The 15,811-nt window shown below is 40.9% G+C and overlaps 2 protein-coding genes and 1 long non-coding RNA gene across 3 annotated transcripts in view; 1 reads left to right on the top strand and 2 right to left on the bottom strand.

Annotated features, from left to right (window-relative positions):
• Window positions 1-30: 30 nt before the first annotated feature.
• On the bottom strand, window positions 31-2,107 carry LOC306712559. The gene is made up of 3 exons (XR_013767559.1): window positions 1,697-2,107; window positions 882-1,032; window positions 31-582 (listed from the first exon to the last, which is right to left on the bottom strand). It is a non-coding gene; the product is annotated as an uncharacterized lncRNA (long non-coding RNA).
• A 184-nt stretch (window positions 2,108-2,291) lies between these two features.
• cavin4b (caveolae associated protein 4b) lies at window positions 2,292-8,482 on the top strand. Its single transcript, XM_079181885.1, has 2 exons — window positions 2,292-2,917; window positions 6,643-8,482. The coding sequence occupies exons 1-2, from the start codon at window positions 2,555-2,557 to the stop codon at window positions 7,213-7,215; spliced, it is 936 nt and encodes a 311-aa protein (XP_079038011.1). The 5' UTR covers window positions 2,292-2,554; the 3' UTR covers window positions 7,216-8,482.
• A 5,787-nt stretch (window positions 8,483-14,269) lies between these two features.
• Window positions 14,270-15,811, bottom strand: part of dnah5l (dynein, axonemal, heavy chain 5 like) — a gene marked incomplete at both ends in the record, with an annotated part of 44,967 nt that continues 43,425 nt past the window's right edge. The window contains one exon of the mRNA XM_079181180.1: window positions 14,270-14,488. Within this exon, the coding sequence (XP_079037306.1) occupies window positions 14,270-14,488 (219 nt within the window). The remainder of the gene's footprint in view (window positions 14,489-15,811) is intronic.

Here is a 15,811-nt window from a genome sequence, read left to right as displayed (position 1 = left end):
GTTCCATCATATAAAACCTTACAATATATTAAAAAGCCTTACATTTATTCTACACAGAGGTTGAACTCTTGCTGCTGTAGACGGTGACATTAGTTATTATTATTCATTTAAGGAAAAAACTAAAATAACTGTGAATATTTCTGCGACAGCTGTTCAATAAAAGTTCAACACAGCTGATTATTCAGAAAACAAGATGATTCAACAACATTCTGCATTTGAGTTCCCTCAGTGTATATGTCCAGGGCTTTTATTGTGAAAGGTAGGAACAGAAGGAGTGGCGCTCCCTTTGTCAATGTTGAAAAGAATAATAAAGTTTTTGACGGTTTGATCCTGAAAATGGTATTAAATCACTTTCTATGTTGATTTAAATCATCATTTCATGAAGTCTTTTTAATAAGCCTGGTTATTGTTTTTGATGAAAATAAAATAAAGTTGAATAAAAGTCAAATATTTTTTTGTCATCATAATCAAAGACTCTTAATAGAATTGATGAGCAGCTGAGGATGAGGAGCAGCTGAGAGCTGAAGGTGTGACGTGATGCAGTTCCTCTAATGGCCACTAGATGCTCCAATGAGGCTCCACCTGGAACACACAACATTTCTTATAATAATTACACTTCTTCTGATATGAATCATGTTACAGATTATTTCATTTCAACATATTCATGATCACAGACCCCTTCACTGAAATCAGGATTTTCTGGCTCCAAGAACGTTTTTAATACAAAACCGGACAAACTGCACAACAATGTAATAACACTTCCATCTGAGCTCCACGCTAACAACCTGAGAACTCCACCTCGAGGGAAGCAGGAGCGAAAACCAAGCGCTGCCGGCGGATTGCTGCAGAGTTAAATATAAACGTGCCGGCGGGATAATTACAGACAGCAGCTGGTGGGGAGTCCCCTTCTCGCTCTTCATCTTCTTCATCTTCATCCTTTCTTCCTCTACTTCATCTTCATCTTCATCCTCCTCCTACCGTACGCTGCGGTCATCTCTCCGCTGCCTTCCGGGGTTTTGGAACTTTTCTGAACTTTTCAAGGGCACGAGATAAATGTGGAGATGTTTGTATCCTCAAGTTAAAGACGATGAATGTCTCCAGATATAAAGCATCGACATGCTGCATTAAAGCCGGGGTCAGTAATGTGTTCTAGAAACTTTTAGTTTTAATTGTTAACATTCTCTTTACATCCATCAATAGATCAGAAGCTCTGACAGAGAAAGAAAGTAGTTTACATGAACTTTAGCTTTAGCTTTAGCTAACAACAAGCACCAACTCTGTGTTCCAGCTCACATTTACTTTATTTGTATACTAAATGATGGAGCAGCGGGCTAATATGCTGAGAAATAACGGTAATAAAACAAAGATTAAAGCCGTAAAGTTACGAGAAAAACTTGAACATTCTCTGAGATTATAAAGTCTTTTTCTCAGAATATTACCCACCTCCCCCAGGACTACTCAGAAAAATGAATAATTATTGTTTTTTACCTGCAATCGCTCTAATTTACTGTCGTACAAACAGTTTAAGAACAAACACAAATGTTTTGCTCAGGTTGAAACATCTTAAAGGCACCGAGAGTGAACCCTGAGCTCCTCACTCTGCTCTAAAGCATCAGAACGAGGACTCAGCGGTGATAAAGAGTCGATTCATTAAAGGTGTTTGATCGGTGTTTGCTTGGACTGAACGTTGTCTCACCTTCAGGCTCCAGAAAGGAACAAAGATGGCGGCGATGGAAAAGTGTCAGCGCGAGGAATCCTTTCTGGAAGCCTTGCTGTTCACATGGAGGCCAGAGAAGTCTGACCCTGGAGGGAGGGATTAAGACGGAACAAGTGAAAAGGTGATGGCTGATAGATGGATGATGGAGGAGTAGATGGAGGAGTAGATGGAGGGGGGGTTTCCATTCCTTTTAATACACTCACCTCCCAAAGAGGAGCAGGGAGTCACTTTACCCTCGCTGTATTTTTAGCAGCAGAGAACACAGAGAAGCCAGGATCCATGTCGCTCTTCAACGCGTATACATTCCCGTAATATCACTTTCATTTCTAAATCCTCCGGTTGATGACACGTTTGCAGGTAGTTCAGGAGTTTCTCAGGGCCGTCAGAAGTGGAACACGACCTCTGAATTAATAATAGTTGGAATGAGATCTCCACTTGAGTGTATTTATTGTTAGTGTGGTCACTAGAACTCTACCAGTATATTGTTAAAACTCTCCTTTTAGCCTCACGGTCCCTCCCTCCCTCCCTCTCCCAGCAGGGTGGAGTCTCTCAGCTGGTCTGACCGGTTTCAGGGTCAGTGGTAGAGGGGTGATCCGGTCCTTCAGAGGAGGTTTCTATTCCTCCTCACTCCTCATTCTCTTTCTATCGGATCCCTGATGCCTCAACCCTCGTCCTCCTCTTCTCCGTGGCTTCAATCTTCTTTCCTTTCTTCGAAATAACAAAATAAAGTTCTCTGTCCACGCCGGAGCTCGTCTCTCCTCTTCGTCTACCCCCCTCTTCCTCATCCCTTCTTCCCTTTCTACATTTTGGGTTCGCTGGGTTTCTGACCGTCGCAGCATGACAGCCAAGCCGGGCATGGTGCCGGGCGGCGGGGACGACGCGGGGAGCATCATGGCGCTGCTGGAGCGCGTGGCGGGCCTCATGGACAGCGTCCAGACCACGCAGCAGCGCATGGAGGAGCGTCAGCTGGAGCTGGAGACCACGGTGAAGACCATCCAGACGGACGTCGTCAAGCTGACCGGCGACCACGCCAACACCAGCTCCACCGTCGACCGGCTGCTGGAGAAGACGCGCAAGGTCAGCCGCCACATCAAGGACGTCCGGGTGCGCGTGGAGAACCAGAACATCAGGGTGAAGAAGGTGGAGGCCACCCAGGGAGACCTCCTGGCCAAGAACAAGTTCAGGGTGGTCATTTATCAGGTAAGATATGCTTCAGACACGGACCTCTGGGGCTCTGATCAGCTGCCTCTCGGGTATTGATTGAAGTAAATCTTCTTTATTGGGGCAAGAAGATTTATGTGAAAAGAAAACATAGGTCAGAAAACTTGAACCTGGTCTGGAACAGATTCCGTGGAGAACCTACCTGAACCCAACAAGCTTAAATTAATTCTCCAAAAAAAGAAATCTGATCTTAAAGGGGTCCCGAGGACAGTTAACCAGCACAAAGACACAAGTCTTAAACAAGCACTCTCCCTCCCTGATCGGATTAGACCGATATTAATTTGTTCTTCGGTTACTAAAGAACTGAGCGACTCATGAAGACCTTTCAACAAACAGCTCCAGCACATTTAGGTTCTGTTGGTCACCATCACTCTGGAGCCAAAGGAAAGGGGTCTAGGGTCTGTATTGGTGGCCTCAGGGTTGGCATGTGGCTAACTAAAGGACTTAAATAACATAACTCTAATTATAATGATCAGTTCCTGGTAGACTAAAGGAGGCAAACTGGGACTAAAAAAGGCCCAAAAAGTGCCAGTTGATGTTTGAAGGATTGTCCAGAGTCCAGTTTCTAGTCAAGGCAACAAGTTTGTGAAAGACTCAAAGGTGCTGCCTCTTGATTGGATGCAGATTTCTAGTAACTTTCAATGACTGAAGGGGCTTTTGCAACATTCAAAAGTTCTTCAGGTTTCTAGACGGATGCATCGCTCAAAAGTCCAGAAACATGAAGAACCTTTCAGAAAGATACTAAATGCTGCCGTTAGTCTGTTTCTACGCGCTTAAGATCCAGATTACTGATACTGGCACCGTTTATTATACATATATATATATATATATATATATATATATATATATATTAATATATATATATATATTAAAACCAAAGAGTTCGTCAAGATACTGAAGTCTGACATGAAGTGACTGTTGTGAGAAGACACAAAGCAAGAGTTCCTTCAACATTAAAAAACTGTATCAGTCAACGAGCATCTCAGTTTGAAATAGCAACATACACACAAGTGCACACACACACACACACACACACACACACACACACACACACACACACAGCTTCGTTTTACTTCTTTGGCCTTCACAGTTAGCAGCTGCAGCGCGATGCAGAGCTGGTTATTTTAGCCCTGGATAAACGTCAGTATGCTGAAAGGTTACACCACCGGTCTGAAGCTCGCGGAGCGGGCTTTTCATCTCGCTCGAGCACATTTGTGGATGATTATTTGGCTTTTATGATTTAAAAAAAAAATATCTTCAAGGTGCATCTGAAAACGTTTGAGTGCAGCTCCAGCTTCACTTCTTTAGATACCCGAACATTTGGGTTGGGTTCGGAGGTCAAAGATGCCCCTGAACTTGGACATGATTAGATATTGATACCTTACAAACTGCATCTGTGCTCTTTCACCAAAGGCTCTGAATATAACGACCTTTAGCGTGCTGACTGCATGCATCTCAACATGATTATTGAATTAGAAATGCTAAAATGCTAATACAATAACTTCTGATATATGTAACATGCTAATTAGCGGCGTTCCCTAGCTCGTTGAGGACTACATGCCTCTCTGGGGTGTGGTTGGGTTACAGTAATGTGGACTCTGTAAGGACCCGGGTCTGGTTGCAGTGAGGTCACACGTTGATCAGACCTTCAGCTGCTGGGCCTCAGGCTGCGTTGTGCACTCTGGTGCTGTGTTGATGTCTTTGGGGATGGAGATGTTTGTGTCTTCTGCATATCTGCACGCATTCATAACTTTTATATCAGAAGCCGGGAAATTAAGATTTCTTTATTTTACCCCACGAATAAACTCAGTTAGCATGAGATGCTACGTGGTTTCTGTACTGTAAGTGACTGTGCCAGCTGAGCGCTGACAGACCAGGTTATTCTGAGTGTGAACCTCCAACGTCTCCTAATATAGTTGTCTGCTCTCTCTCCTCTGATTTATAACCGTCCAACGTCTAAATCATTTTTGTTAGCCGCTAACAGGCTGCGCTCACCGTTTGATTCGTTCTGACAGATTTGAGTTGGACCACCGGAGGAGATCCTGTCAGTCAGCGCGTAACTGTGATGTCATGGGATCAGATGGGCTCATGACCTTTGACCCCTGCCTCTCTTACCACTCCTCCCTGCCCCGGAGAGAAGAACCTCTCGTGTTCTACTGTGTTCTGTTTAGAGACGCACCGAAACCGATATCGGCCCCGATACTGACTCCAATAACTGGATCAGGTATCGGTGACGATCAGAGGTGGGACCAGGTCCTCAAGTCCTCAACTTTGAGTTCTGAGTCCTAAACAAGTCATCATGATCTCTTCATTGAATGTAATTTAATTTGCGTTGACGTCTGTAGTTTAACTTTTTGGACCACCACATATTTTTTGTACTTGAACAAAATGATCTTTTGGTGTCATTTATTTCCAACTGGCGCTCAGTGACGAACCGCTGCTTCCAACAGACTGGATGAACAGCGCCAACGGCAATTGATTCAGGAAATTACTTGATTGGCGGCACAATTCTTTTAAATGACGTATTTTGGGTTTCAGGGGAAGGTATCAAGTATTAAGATTCAAGTCTTTCTATTTTATCTTGTCCAGTTGAGTCGTAAGTCATCACAATCGTGTTCCGAGTCCAAACCTCTGGGGACGATGGGCTGATCTGGTGTCAGATACCATTATTTTAATAGAGACCAATTCAGCACATTAATATCTAGGTATTCATTTGTTTTTAGCCCGTTGTTGCCTCACACATAAAAGAAAGATCCCGTCTCTTCCACAGTGAGACATACAGCTTAGTAATCAAACACCGGTATCTGATTGGTTCTGTGAGCTGCTGTTCAGTCGTGTTGCACAGGAACACGTTTTAGTTTCATTCACTGAAATCAACAACAAAACAAAAGGACCTCAATACTCGATACCGAGAAGTGATGTAGCACTGAGTTTAGAAACGTTGCTATCACCGGTACCGATGAGAGGATAGATATACGGACCTGGAGTCAGGCCATGGTTAGCCTAGCTTAGCATAAAGACAGGAAGCAGGGGGAAACATTTAGCCTAGTTTTGTCCAAAGTTGTAAAATACACATCAGTTATAATAAGAGTCTATTTCTTGGAGAACAGCGTATTGATCGTATCTCCTTCTCTCGTTGGAGAACCAGATACAAGCAGTGAACACAGGTTTTCTACTGTCTTTGTACTGTTGACTCTGCGTTCACTTGAGGAAATGTGGCTGCTGTTGTACTGGTCAGCTCCCAGTATGAATGAGTACGGCCTGTTGGACGGCCTGTTGGTGAATCAGGGTCAACCTTCTCAAAGTGAATCTCGTCTGCAGGGATGTGGGACAGTTTGCAGCCTCGGCTTGAACATTTTTCTCTCCATTTCATGTTCTTGTAACCGGATCTTTGAGTTGCAGACGGATGCGTGACGTTGGCCTGAAGCTGAAAGTGATCCAGCTTTGCTGCTGGCTGATAAGTTTAGCTCCCTGCAGCCGAGCGCTGAGCTGCAGAAACAGGTGCTGCAGTTTATTTGCGGAGGCAGGAACAAGGCCTGCATGACACACTTTAACCAGAGACAGATTTAAACCTGACATCAACAATTAAACTTTGTCCATCTGACTAAGAGGAAAAAACAAATACAGTTTTTTTTCCCCAGTACAAAGTCTTGTGATCACGATGTTCTCCCGGGTTCACACGGTTCTATGTTCTCCTCCCTCAGGGTGACCAGGAGGTGAAGGCTGTCTCACCGGGCAACGAGCCAGCAGAACCCAGCGGCAGCACCGGCGCCAGAGCCGAGGTGGAACCGGACAAGTTTGAGCTCCCTCCAGACTCGGATGAAGAGTACATGGTGGTGGAGGAGGCCGACTCCTCGGCGGCCGGCCGCGTGAAGAAGTCGGGGCTGACGCGCATCGAGAGCTTCAAAGCCACCTTCTCCAAGGAGAACATGAGCAAGACCCGCGACAACCTCGGCACCAAGGTCAACAAGTTCGGCGAGCGCATCGTGACGGCCGAGAGGCGCGAGAAGATCCGCCAGTCCGGCGAGAGGCTGAAGCAGTCGGGCGAGAGGCTGAAGGACACCATCAGCAAGAGCGTCCCGGCCAAGCTGAACCTGAAGAAGGAGAGGACTGTGGCGGAGGGCCAGGAAGGAGCCGAGGGCGCCGCCGAGGGAGCCGCACCCGTCCCGCCTCCCAAAGGACGCAAGGGCAGCCCGGACGCTGCCAAGGCGGCCGACGACGAGGGCAAGGCGGACGAGTCCGAGGTGCCGATGTACGACATGAAGCAGCTATCGTAAACCACCGGACGGGGAAGGAAGATCTGGGCCGTTTTCTCTGGACCACTGAGACCACTAAGAGGGCGGAAAAGAGAAGTTTTTAAAGGCTGCTGCTACCAAGCAGAGCGGCGGGTAGTGAAGGTGAACCTTTGTTGTTTGAGGGAAGTGAGTCCAATCTGACTGAACATCAAGACAACCAGACAGATTCCTGAAGCCACGGCGGTTACTTCACAGTGTGTTCTGGACTTATTATCAAATCAGCAAATAGAGTTTTTTTGGTTTTGTTTTATGTTGAATCAACACTGACTTTGGGAAATAAAAGAACAGAAGTGTTCTTCTCCACAAAGAGACTTTTCCCTTCACGGCGCCGCTGCTGCTCACGTGTTCTTGCATGACGGGGAGGTTGAGATGTCGGAAGATGAAACTGTAACGGGCTCGTGGTTTGTCTGGTTCTGTAAAAGGTTTGGAGACGTAATGAGATTTAAAGAGTTTTGCACTCAGTGAAATGATTAAAGTTAAAACCTCTGACTTGAATAAAGTGGACTTAACAGAAGCCGTGTCTCCGTTCAATTGTCCAGCGAATTTAAAGGAAACTTTCGAGACGTTGCAGAACAAAAACAAATTAGCAGCGTTTGCATCAGCTGGTGTGGAGCGAATAAACCGGACTCGGCGTTAATCTACCGTAAACCAACAGGTCGTTACATCCGCCATGTTTCACGCTGCCGCAACACGAAGAAGAATATCAACACCAGCTGGTACAAACACTTCACAGGAGCATTCTGGGAAATCTTTACCAGCTTTACATAATCAATACACTGGAGGTCCGGGGTCAAAGGTCTTTATTATTGATTCATAAACATTAATGATTGATTCAGAATGTGTTGTATGAAGCTTTAGTGTCACACGTTACAGGTTCAAACCTCCGACTCCAGAGAATCATTTACTGCTGAATCATTTGAGATAAGAACCGTATGAATATGAATGTGACGTCATCAAGATGAACACGAAGCCGTCTTCCTGTTTGTTGGTCGCGTTGGTTAGCGAGTGATGCTCGGCTTTAGTTTCTCACTCGTTCCATCAAAGAGAATAAAAGTCTGTGAGAGCGAAGTCAGTTCTTCATTAACTACACCGACCTGTGAAACCACAGTAAGAGTAAACGTGGTTTCACTTCAGGAAACTAAAGGAATATAATAACTGTATTTATTAAGACTTCTTAAGATCTGTTAATAAATCTGAATAAATTCCCTTTGATGAGATTCTTTTAAATAAACTTCAATAAAGAAACAAGCTTCACTAGTTTGAAGGATTTATTCTTTCATTTTTAAAGTTTACTTCTGATAGAAGTCCAGAAACATTTAATAATCAAATGAATAAACTTGGTAAAGATGAGTTTTAAGTATAGAAATATAAAAACTGATGTTACATTAAGTTTGATTTAAATCATCTTCATCCTCAGGAACAGAGAAGAGGAACGAATCTCTGCTGATTAAAGAGAAATAAAGCAACAAACAGCTGAAAGCTATAAATAGTGTTTGTCACACGTTTAAAAGCAGGTTTTCAGTTGAACCTTCAACACAAAGACTGAACGCTGCCGTGTTCATCGTTCAGTGTTTGAGCTTCTTCTTCAGCTCACAAAGCTTTCATTGGTTTAGTTCTACGGTGTTGCTCGGTTGGTTTTATGTCTTATTTATTCGGTTCTGTGTGAAAGAAGAACACACAGTGTGTGTGTGTGTGAAGGCTTTCAGAGTGTTTGTGTTTTGTTCATAGTTGTGTGACTCATAGAAATAAAGTGTCAGCGCCCTCTGGTGGACAAACAAACACTTCTGTCTCATACATCTGTGAGTTCTGAATCCTCGTTCATCAGGATATTATTCATGAACATGTGATATATTACACACTGAGTCTGTTTATCTGGTGTTCATCACAGAAGAAGAATCGGAATAAAAACCTCCTTCAAGTGAATCTGTGTCAGTTTAGAAAAAGACTTTCTGCCACAAAGTGTCAAGAAAGAGGAAACTTCAGAAGAAGAGAAACTTCTCAACAGACTAAAGCAAACAAACACGTGTTTCTCTCCGTCTTCTGTGTCAGATTCCTGCTGATATCACACCATCAGAAGCAATAAGAATTAAAGCTGCAAGCAGCGATGTACGGGCCCTCGTATCCTCCCGCACGTCAGAGGTACTGGCGGGATGCCGGCAGAAGCGGCCATAAATATCTGCGACCATCAGACAGCGAGCCCACAAGTTAGACTTATTTTTAATGATTGGACTGTGTGACACTGGAAATTATGTAGTGCAAATATTTCACCAGTTCCTGTATCCACTATGTGGCGCTAGAGAACACGTGCAAACATGCATTATGTTGCTCTATATCAAGTATAGACCACATCGTGTAAATCCAATTCAGTGTGTCACATAACGACACACGACATAACTAAAAAAGTAAAGTAACTAAAAAAGTAACTTTAAAAGTAAAGTAACTAAAAAAGTAACTTTAAAAGTAAAGTAACTAAAAAAGTAACTTTAAAAGTAAAGTAACTAAAAAAGTAACTTTAAAAGTAAAGTAACTAAAAAAGTAACTAAAAAAGTAAAGTAACTAAAAAAGTAACTAAAAAAGTAAAGTAACTTTAAAAGTAACTAAAAAAGTAAAGTAACTAAAAAAGTAACTTTAAAAGTAAAGTAACTAAAAAAGTAACTAAAAAAGTAAAGTAACTAAAAAAGTAACTTTAAAAGTAAAGTAACTTTAAAAGTAACTAAAAAAGTAAAGTAACTAAAAAAGTAACTTTAAAAGTAAAGTAACTAAAAAAGTAACTTTAAAAGTAAAGTAACTAAAAAAGTAACTAAAAAAGTAAAGTAACTTTAAAAGTAACTAAAAAAGTAACTTTAAAAGTAAAGTAACTAAAAAAGTAACTTTAAAAGTAAAGTAACTAAAAAAGTAACTAAAAAAGTAAAGTAACTAAAAAAGTAACTAAAAAAGTAAAGTAACTTTAAAAGTAACTAAAAAAGTAAAGTAACTAAAAAAGTAACTTTAAAAGTAAAGTAACTAAAAAAGTAACTAAAAAAGTAAAGTAACTAAAAAAGTAACTTTAAAAGTAAAGTAACTTTAAAAGTAACTAAAAAAGTAAAGTAACTAAAAAAGTAACTTTAAAAGTAAAGTAACTAAAAAAGTTACTTTAAAAGTAAAGTAACTAAAAAAGTAACTAAAAAAGTAAAGTAACTAAAAAAGTTACTTTAAAAGTAAAGTAACTAAAAAAGCAACTTTAAAAATAAAGTAACTTAAGTAAAGTTATGACTTTTCGACATGGTACACTGACTTTTTCATGACTTTTTTCGACATCCTATACTATGCTGTTTATAACTCCGCAGCAACTCCCTTCATCAACATCGATTGTCTTCCTTCAGGATGGAGTCCAATCGCCAAAGACGTTGCACTATTCACATTTGTACAATGTGTAATAAATTATTGTGAAATTCTAATGAAGTCTCTCCTGATTGAATGACTTTTTTGACTGTTTTTCGACTTTAACCCCAGTAGAACAAACTGAAAAAACACAATTGGGTTTCATCATTAAATTCTTTTCTTTACTGCATTTGCACATAATTCACTGAACACACAGAAGTCCAGAAGCATCCAATACATAAACTGACCGATGAAAACAAGGTAAAAACAATACGTCTGTAATAAAATACACTTTCATGTTCTTATATGCATAATATAAAAACAATAAAGGAAAATATTTAAATTGCAGTAATTACTATTTACAAAAGGCATTTTCTTTTAAAAGGAACTTTTACAACTTCAGTACCTAAAATAAATCAAACTATATGCAGGTCAGGTGCAGTAGTACAAAAAGGCTTTGATATCAGGAGAGTAAGGTGACAGTTTTACAGCAGGACAGAAAGGCGGGATAAGGCCTGATGAACATTAGGTAGCCTGGAGGAGTTCACCAATGAGGAGCGAGTGCTTTTCCTCCGTTTCGTCTCTGGCCGGTCCAGGTTGCCTTCCAACCCAGCTGATATCACGCAGAAGTTCCAAATCATCAAGGTTGATAGGGTGAGGTCATCGCTAACGGAAATAACGAGCCTGTTGACGAGGGCATCTCCCATGCCATGCACATTATGCACTGAACACAGACTTCTATTCGCCAAACCTGTAAGGTAGTGTACTGTACTGTTTATATGTTGGTTGAAATTAAAGATATGTGTAGTTTTGGTTTTCCAAATGTGCAAGGTGTTGTAATTAATGCAGTGCTTACTCTGAATCAACACTACAGGGATACGGAATAAGAGTTTTTCAAATAGAAATAAAGTAACTAAAAAAGTAACTTTAAAAGTAAAGTAACTAAAAAGTAACTTTAAAAGTAAAGTAACTAAAAAAGTAACTAAAAAAGTAAAGTAACTAAAAAAGTAACTTTAAAAGTAAAGTAGCTAAAAAAGTAACTAAAAAAGTAAAGTAACTTTAAAAGTAACTAAAAAAGTAAAGTAACTAAAAAAGGAACTTTAAAAGTAAAGTAACTAAAAAAGTAACTAAAAAAGTAAAGTAACTAAAAAAGTAACTTTAAAAGTAAAGTAACTTTAAAAGTAACTAAAAAAGTAAAGTAACTAAAAAAGTAACTTTAAAAGTAAAGTAACTAAAAAAGTAACTTTAAAAGTAAAGTAACTTTAAAAGTAACTAAAAAAGTAAAGTAACTAAAAAAGTAACTTTAAAAGTAAAGTAACTAAAAAAGTAACTTTAAAAGTAAAGTAACTTTAAAAGTAACTAAAAAAGTAAAGTAACTAAAAAAGTAACTTTAAAAGTAAAGTAACTAAAAAAGCAACTTTAAAAATAAAGTAACTTAAGTAAAGTTATGACTTTTCGACATGGTACACTGATAATTCACTGAACACAGTTTGTTTGAAAGGGTCCAGCCAAAAAGCCATATGAAATATTTATTTCCATCACCTATGGCACCTTCCTTGTGCCAGTAGGTGGCGCTATGACTTTGTGAAAATGTTGGCATGGAGATGTGTTCAGGCCTGGACCAGCATCATGCAAAACTAGTTTGGGGCAGATTGAATAAAGTACCTTGTAGCAACTTCCTCTTTCATGGCGAACGGCACGAAATGTGCCTGACATGGGCGCCACATAAAACGAAGGTCGTTCAATGTCAGTACACCATTTCAGTAACTTTTCATCATTAATGTCTTAAGATCATCTTGACCAAATTTAAAGTTGATTGTATGAATTCTGTGGGAGGAGTTCGTTAAAGTACAATGCCTGGAAGTTTGGGACAGATTTGAGCAAGTCCAGTGGAGTTACATCAGCTTGTTTAACGGCGAATCACTTAAAATGGCCGCCATGCCACGGCTACGCCACTCCAGCAAACGTAAAACTTTTAGTAACCTTTAATTGCAACAGTCTTTAGATTATACTGACCAAATTTGAAGTCGATCTGACAAAGTCCCTAGGAGGAGTTTGTTAAAGGATAGCGACTAGAAAGCATGGGAAAATTCACACAAAAATCAAAATGGCCGACTTTCCGTTAATGTTAGAGCATGGTCCCACGACATTTTTTTTTATGTCTTCATATGATACACGTGCCTACCAAATTGCATACATGTAGGTCAAACGTAGTGCTGGGGCTGCGTTTTTGAATATTTGTAGGGGGCGCTATCGAGGCAATTTGAAAGGGTCAAGCCAAAACGCCATATGAAATATTTATTTCCATCACCTATGACACCTGTGCAAAGTTCCAAGGCTTGTTGAGCATCCTAAGCCACAGAAAAATAAGCTTCATTTTTCATGGCGAATGACGCGTTGCCACGGCAACAGCGTTTAACGACAACTCACAATATTCATGATGAAGCATCATCATTGTCTTACAAATTACCTTACCATATTTGAGAGTGATCTGGGCAACTTCCTAGTCGAAGTACATCAAAGTATAAAACTTTTCATTTCCTTGTGCCAGTAGGTGGCGCTATGACTTTGTGAAAATGTTGGCATGGAGATGTGTTCAGACCTGGACCAGCATCATGCAAAACTAGTTTGGGGCAGATTGAATAAAGTACCTTGTAGCAACTTCCTCTTTCATGGCGAACGGCACGAAATGTGCCTGACATGGGCGCCACATAAAACGAAGGTCGTTCAATGTCAGTACACCATTTCAGTAACTTTTCATCATTATTGTCTTTAGATCATCTTGACCAAATTTGAAGTTGATTGTATAAATTCTGTTTGAGGAGTTCGTTAAAGTACAATGCCTGAAAACTATGAAAAATGCCGAAAAATGCAAAGAAATGAGAGTATTACTGCATCGCCCCCTAGTGGTTGTATGGAATAAAAATGTGAGGGTATGTTACAGGACACAATGTGAACATATGCTACAGATTTCGTGATGATAAGCCACATGGTTTTGAAGTTATATATATTGCTGTAGAAGGCCAATTCCTCATGAAATTCATTGGTCCATATATTCTTAATGCAATAAGATATCAAGAAACTTTTCATAACTTTTGATGATATATATCCAATAATGATTCACAGCAAATGTGGTACCAATCATACCCAGGGTCTAGGAGAAGTGATTTTATTTTTATTTTTACAAAATTCAAAATGGTGGATAATGTTGGTAGGCGGAGCTTAGGGTCCCAAGAGGATTTTTTGTAGAACTCATTCAGTTGTTCATGTCTGTAAAATCTTAAGTAATTTGGACATACGGGCTGTTGGGGCTTGCCTTTCCATTATCTAGGTGGCGCTAGCGAGTAATTTTGTATGCTCGAGCATTGGACCCATAAAATATCAAAATTTCCCGCAGTCCTGATATGCTCGCCAAATATGGGGAGGTTGGGGACATGTCAGATACCCTTAAACGGTTTTTCATCATTGGGTATAATAATAATTCCTACAGATACAATAGGGACCTCGCGGACCCGACGTTGTCGGTGCTCGGGCCCTAATAAATAACATCTCTATGGAGATATTTCATTTGTTTTGCATCATTTGTGTTTCAGATGCTGAAACCTGAGATTAGGTTTCTTTGGTCGATTTGTTTTTAACATAAATGAAACAAAGAGTTGAGAGTAAACTCTGAGCATCACTTGCAGTCGCAGAGCAGCGCGGCTCCTCTCAGGGTCCAGTGCTCCGGCGGCTGGAGGCTCCTCAGCTGCAGAGAGAAGATGAAGTTCAGGTCGGTCCGACGCGGTTTCTTGTAGACCGGACACGAGTACAGGCCGCCCGCCGCCCGCTTACTGTCGGCCATGTTGGCTGAGCTGACGGCGTAGACGTGGACCACGGGGAGGGGAGTGAAGAGGACCTGAGGGGAGACGGCTTATTATTTTATATATGTCATATAGCCACATAGAAACGTTTTTAAACTTTATATTTGATTTATTAGGGCCCGAGCACCGACGTAGTCGGAGCGGAGGACCTATTGTAATCGTAATTAGGGCCCGAGCACCGACGTAGTCGGAGCGGAGGACCTATTGTAATCGTAATGTTTATTATTATTATTATTATTCTTCCGATTATTTTTCATGTTTCGTCGCAAAAAGGAGGTGCTTGGGATTCTGGCAACATTTTGAAATTTTGCACGCAAGCCAGAATTTGTGAAAATTGCAGTCTGATTGGGGTGTCCAGCTGCGTTTTGAAATATTGGCTCGCTAGCGCCCCCTATTGAGTAGCCCCAACATTGGGTTTCACCTAGCTGTATGAAATTTGCTAGGTATGTGGAACGTGATGGGGCGTACAAAAAATCCTCTTGGAATTTTTCACTAAACCAAACAGGAAGTCGGCCATTTTGAAGTGTATGACGTTTTTGGACCGTTTCAAGGCATCATACTTTAACGAACTCCTCCTAGAGATTGAACCCGATCGACTTCAGACTTGGTCAGTATGCTCTTGAGACCTTGGCAGTGAAATGTTACTCAAAGATCAAAAAGTTATCGTACTATGTATCCGTGGCGTGGCGTCAAAAAAACACCATTCGCCATGAAAAAGGAAGTAGTTGTAACTCGGCCGTACATTGTCTAATCTGCTCCAAATCTCTCATATGTCATATCATCCCGACTCAGAACACATCTATATGAAAATTTTGAATCATAGTAAGAGCGCCACCTATTGGCAACTGGAAGTTGTACGTTTTGTACATTGACATCCTGCTCCTCACAGATTAATCAGATCCCTCTCAAATGTTGCCAGGAAAGCCTTAAGACCTTGATCATGCTTCATTGTGAAGATTGTAAGAAGTTGTCGAAGGGCGGCGACGTAGCGGCTCGGCGAATTTCGATCCTTCGCCATGAACGAATAAACTGATGTAACTCGACTCCACATCATCAGATCTTAACCAGATTTCACATGTTTGATTAGACTCCAGGCCTGAAGACATCTGCAGGCCAATTTTTAATCATAGTCATAGCGCCACCTACTGGTAACAGTAAGTTAAAGACTTTATACTTTGCCTTGTTTCTCTTAGTAGGTAAATCAGATCAACATCAAACTACTTCCACACAAATGTAAGAAGTTCATAATGCCAGTTCATGAAGCTTTTGATGTTTCGTCAAACGCCGTTGCCGTGGCGACGCAGTCTTCGCCGTGAAAAACGAAGGTCGTTTTGAGAGGCTTAAAAAGCTCGAAACAT

The sequence above is a fragment of the Pholis gunnellus genome, assembly GCF_910591455.1.
Source record: "Pholis gunnellus genome assembly, chromosome: 20".
NCBI classification, from domain to species: Eukaryota; Metazoa; Chordata; class Actinopteri; order Perciformes; family Pholidae; genus Pholis; species Pholis gunnellus.
Note: the sequence above shows the minus strand (reverse complement) of the source record. Positions and strands in the feature narration are given on the sequence as shown.

What these genes read in the sequence shown, in the direction of transcription:
- cavin4b (XM_079181885.1), top strand. Translation starts at nt 2,555, where the DNA reads ATGACAGCCAAGCCGGGCATGGTGCCGGGCGGCGGGGACGACGCGGGG. An exon ending in TCAGGGTGGTCATTTATCAG is followed by an intron (nt 2,918 to 6,642) that starts GTAAGATATGCT and finishes CTCCTCCCTCAG; the next exon opens with GGTGACCAGGAGGTGAAGGC.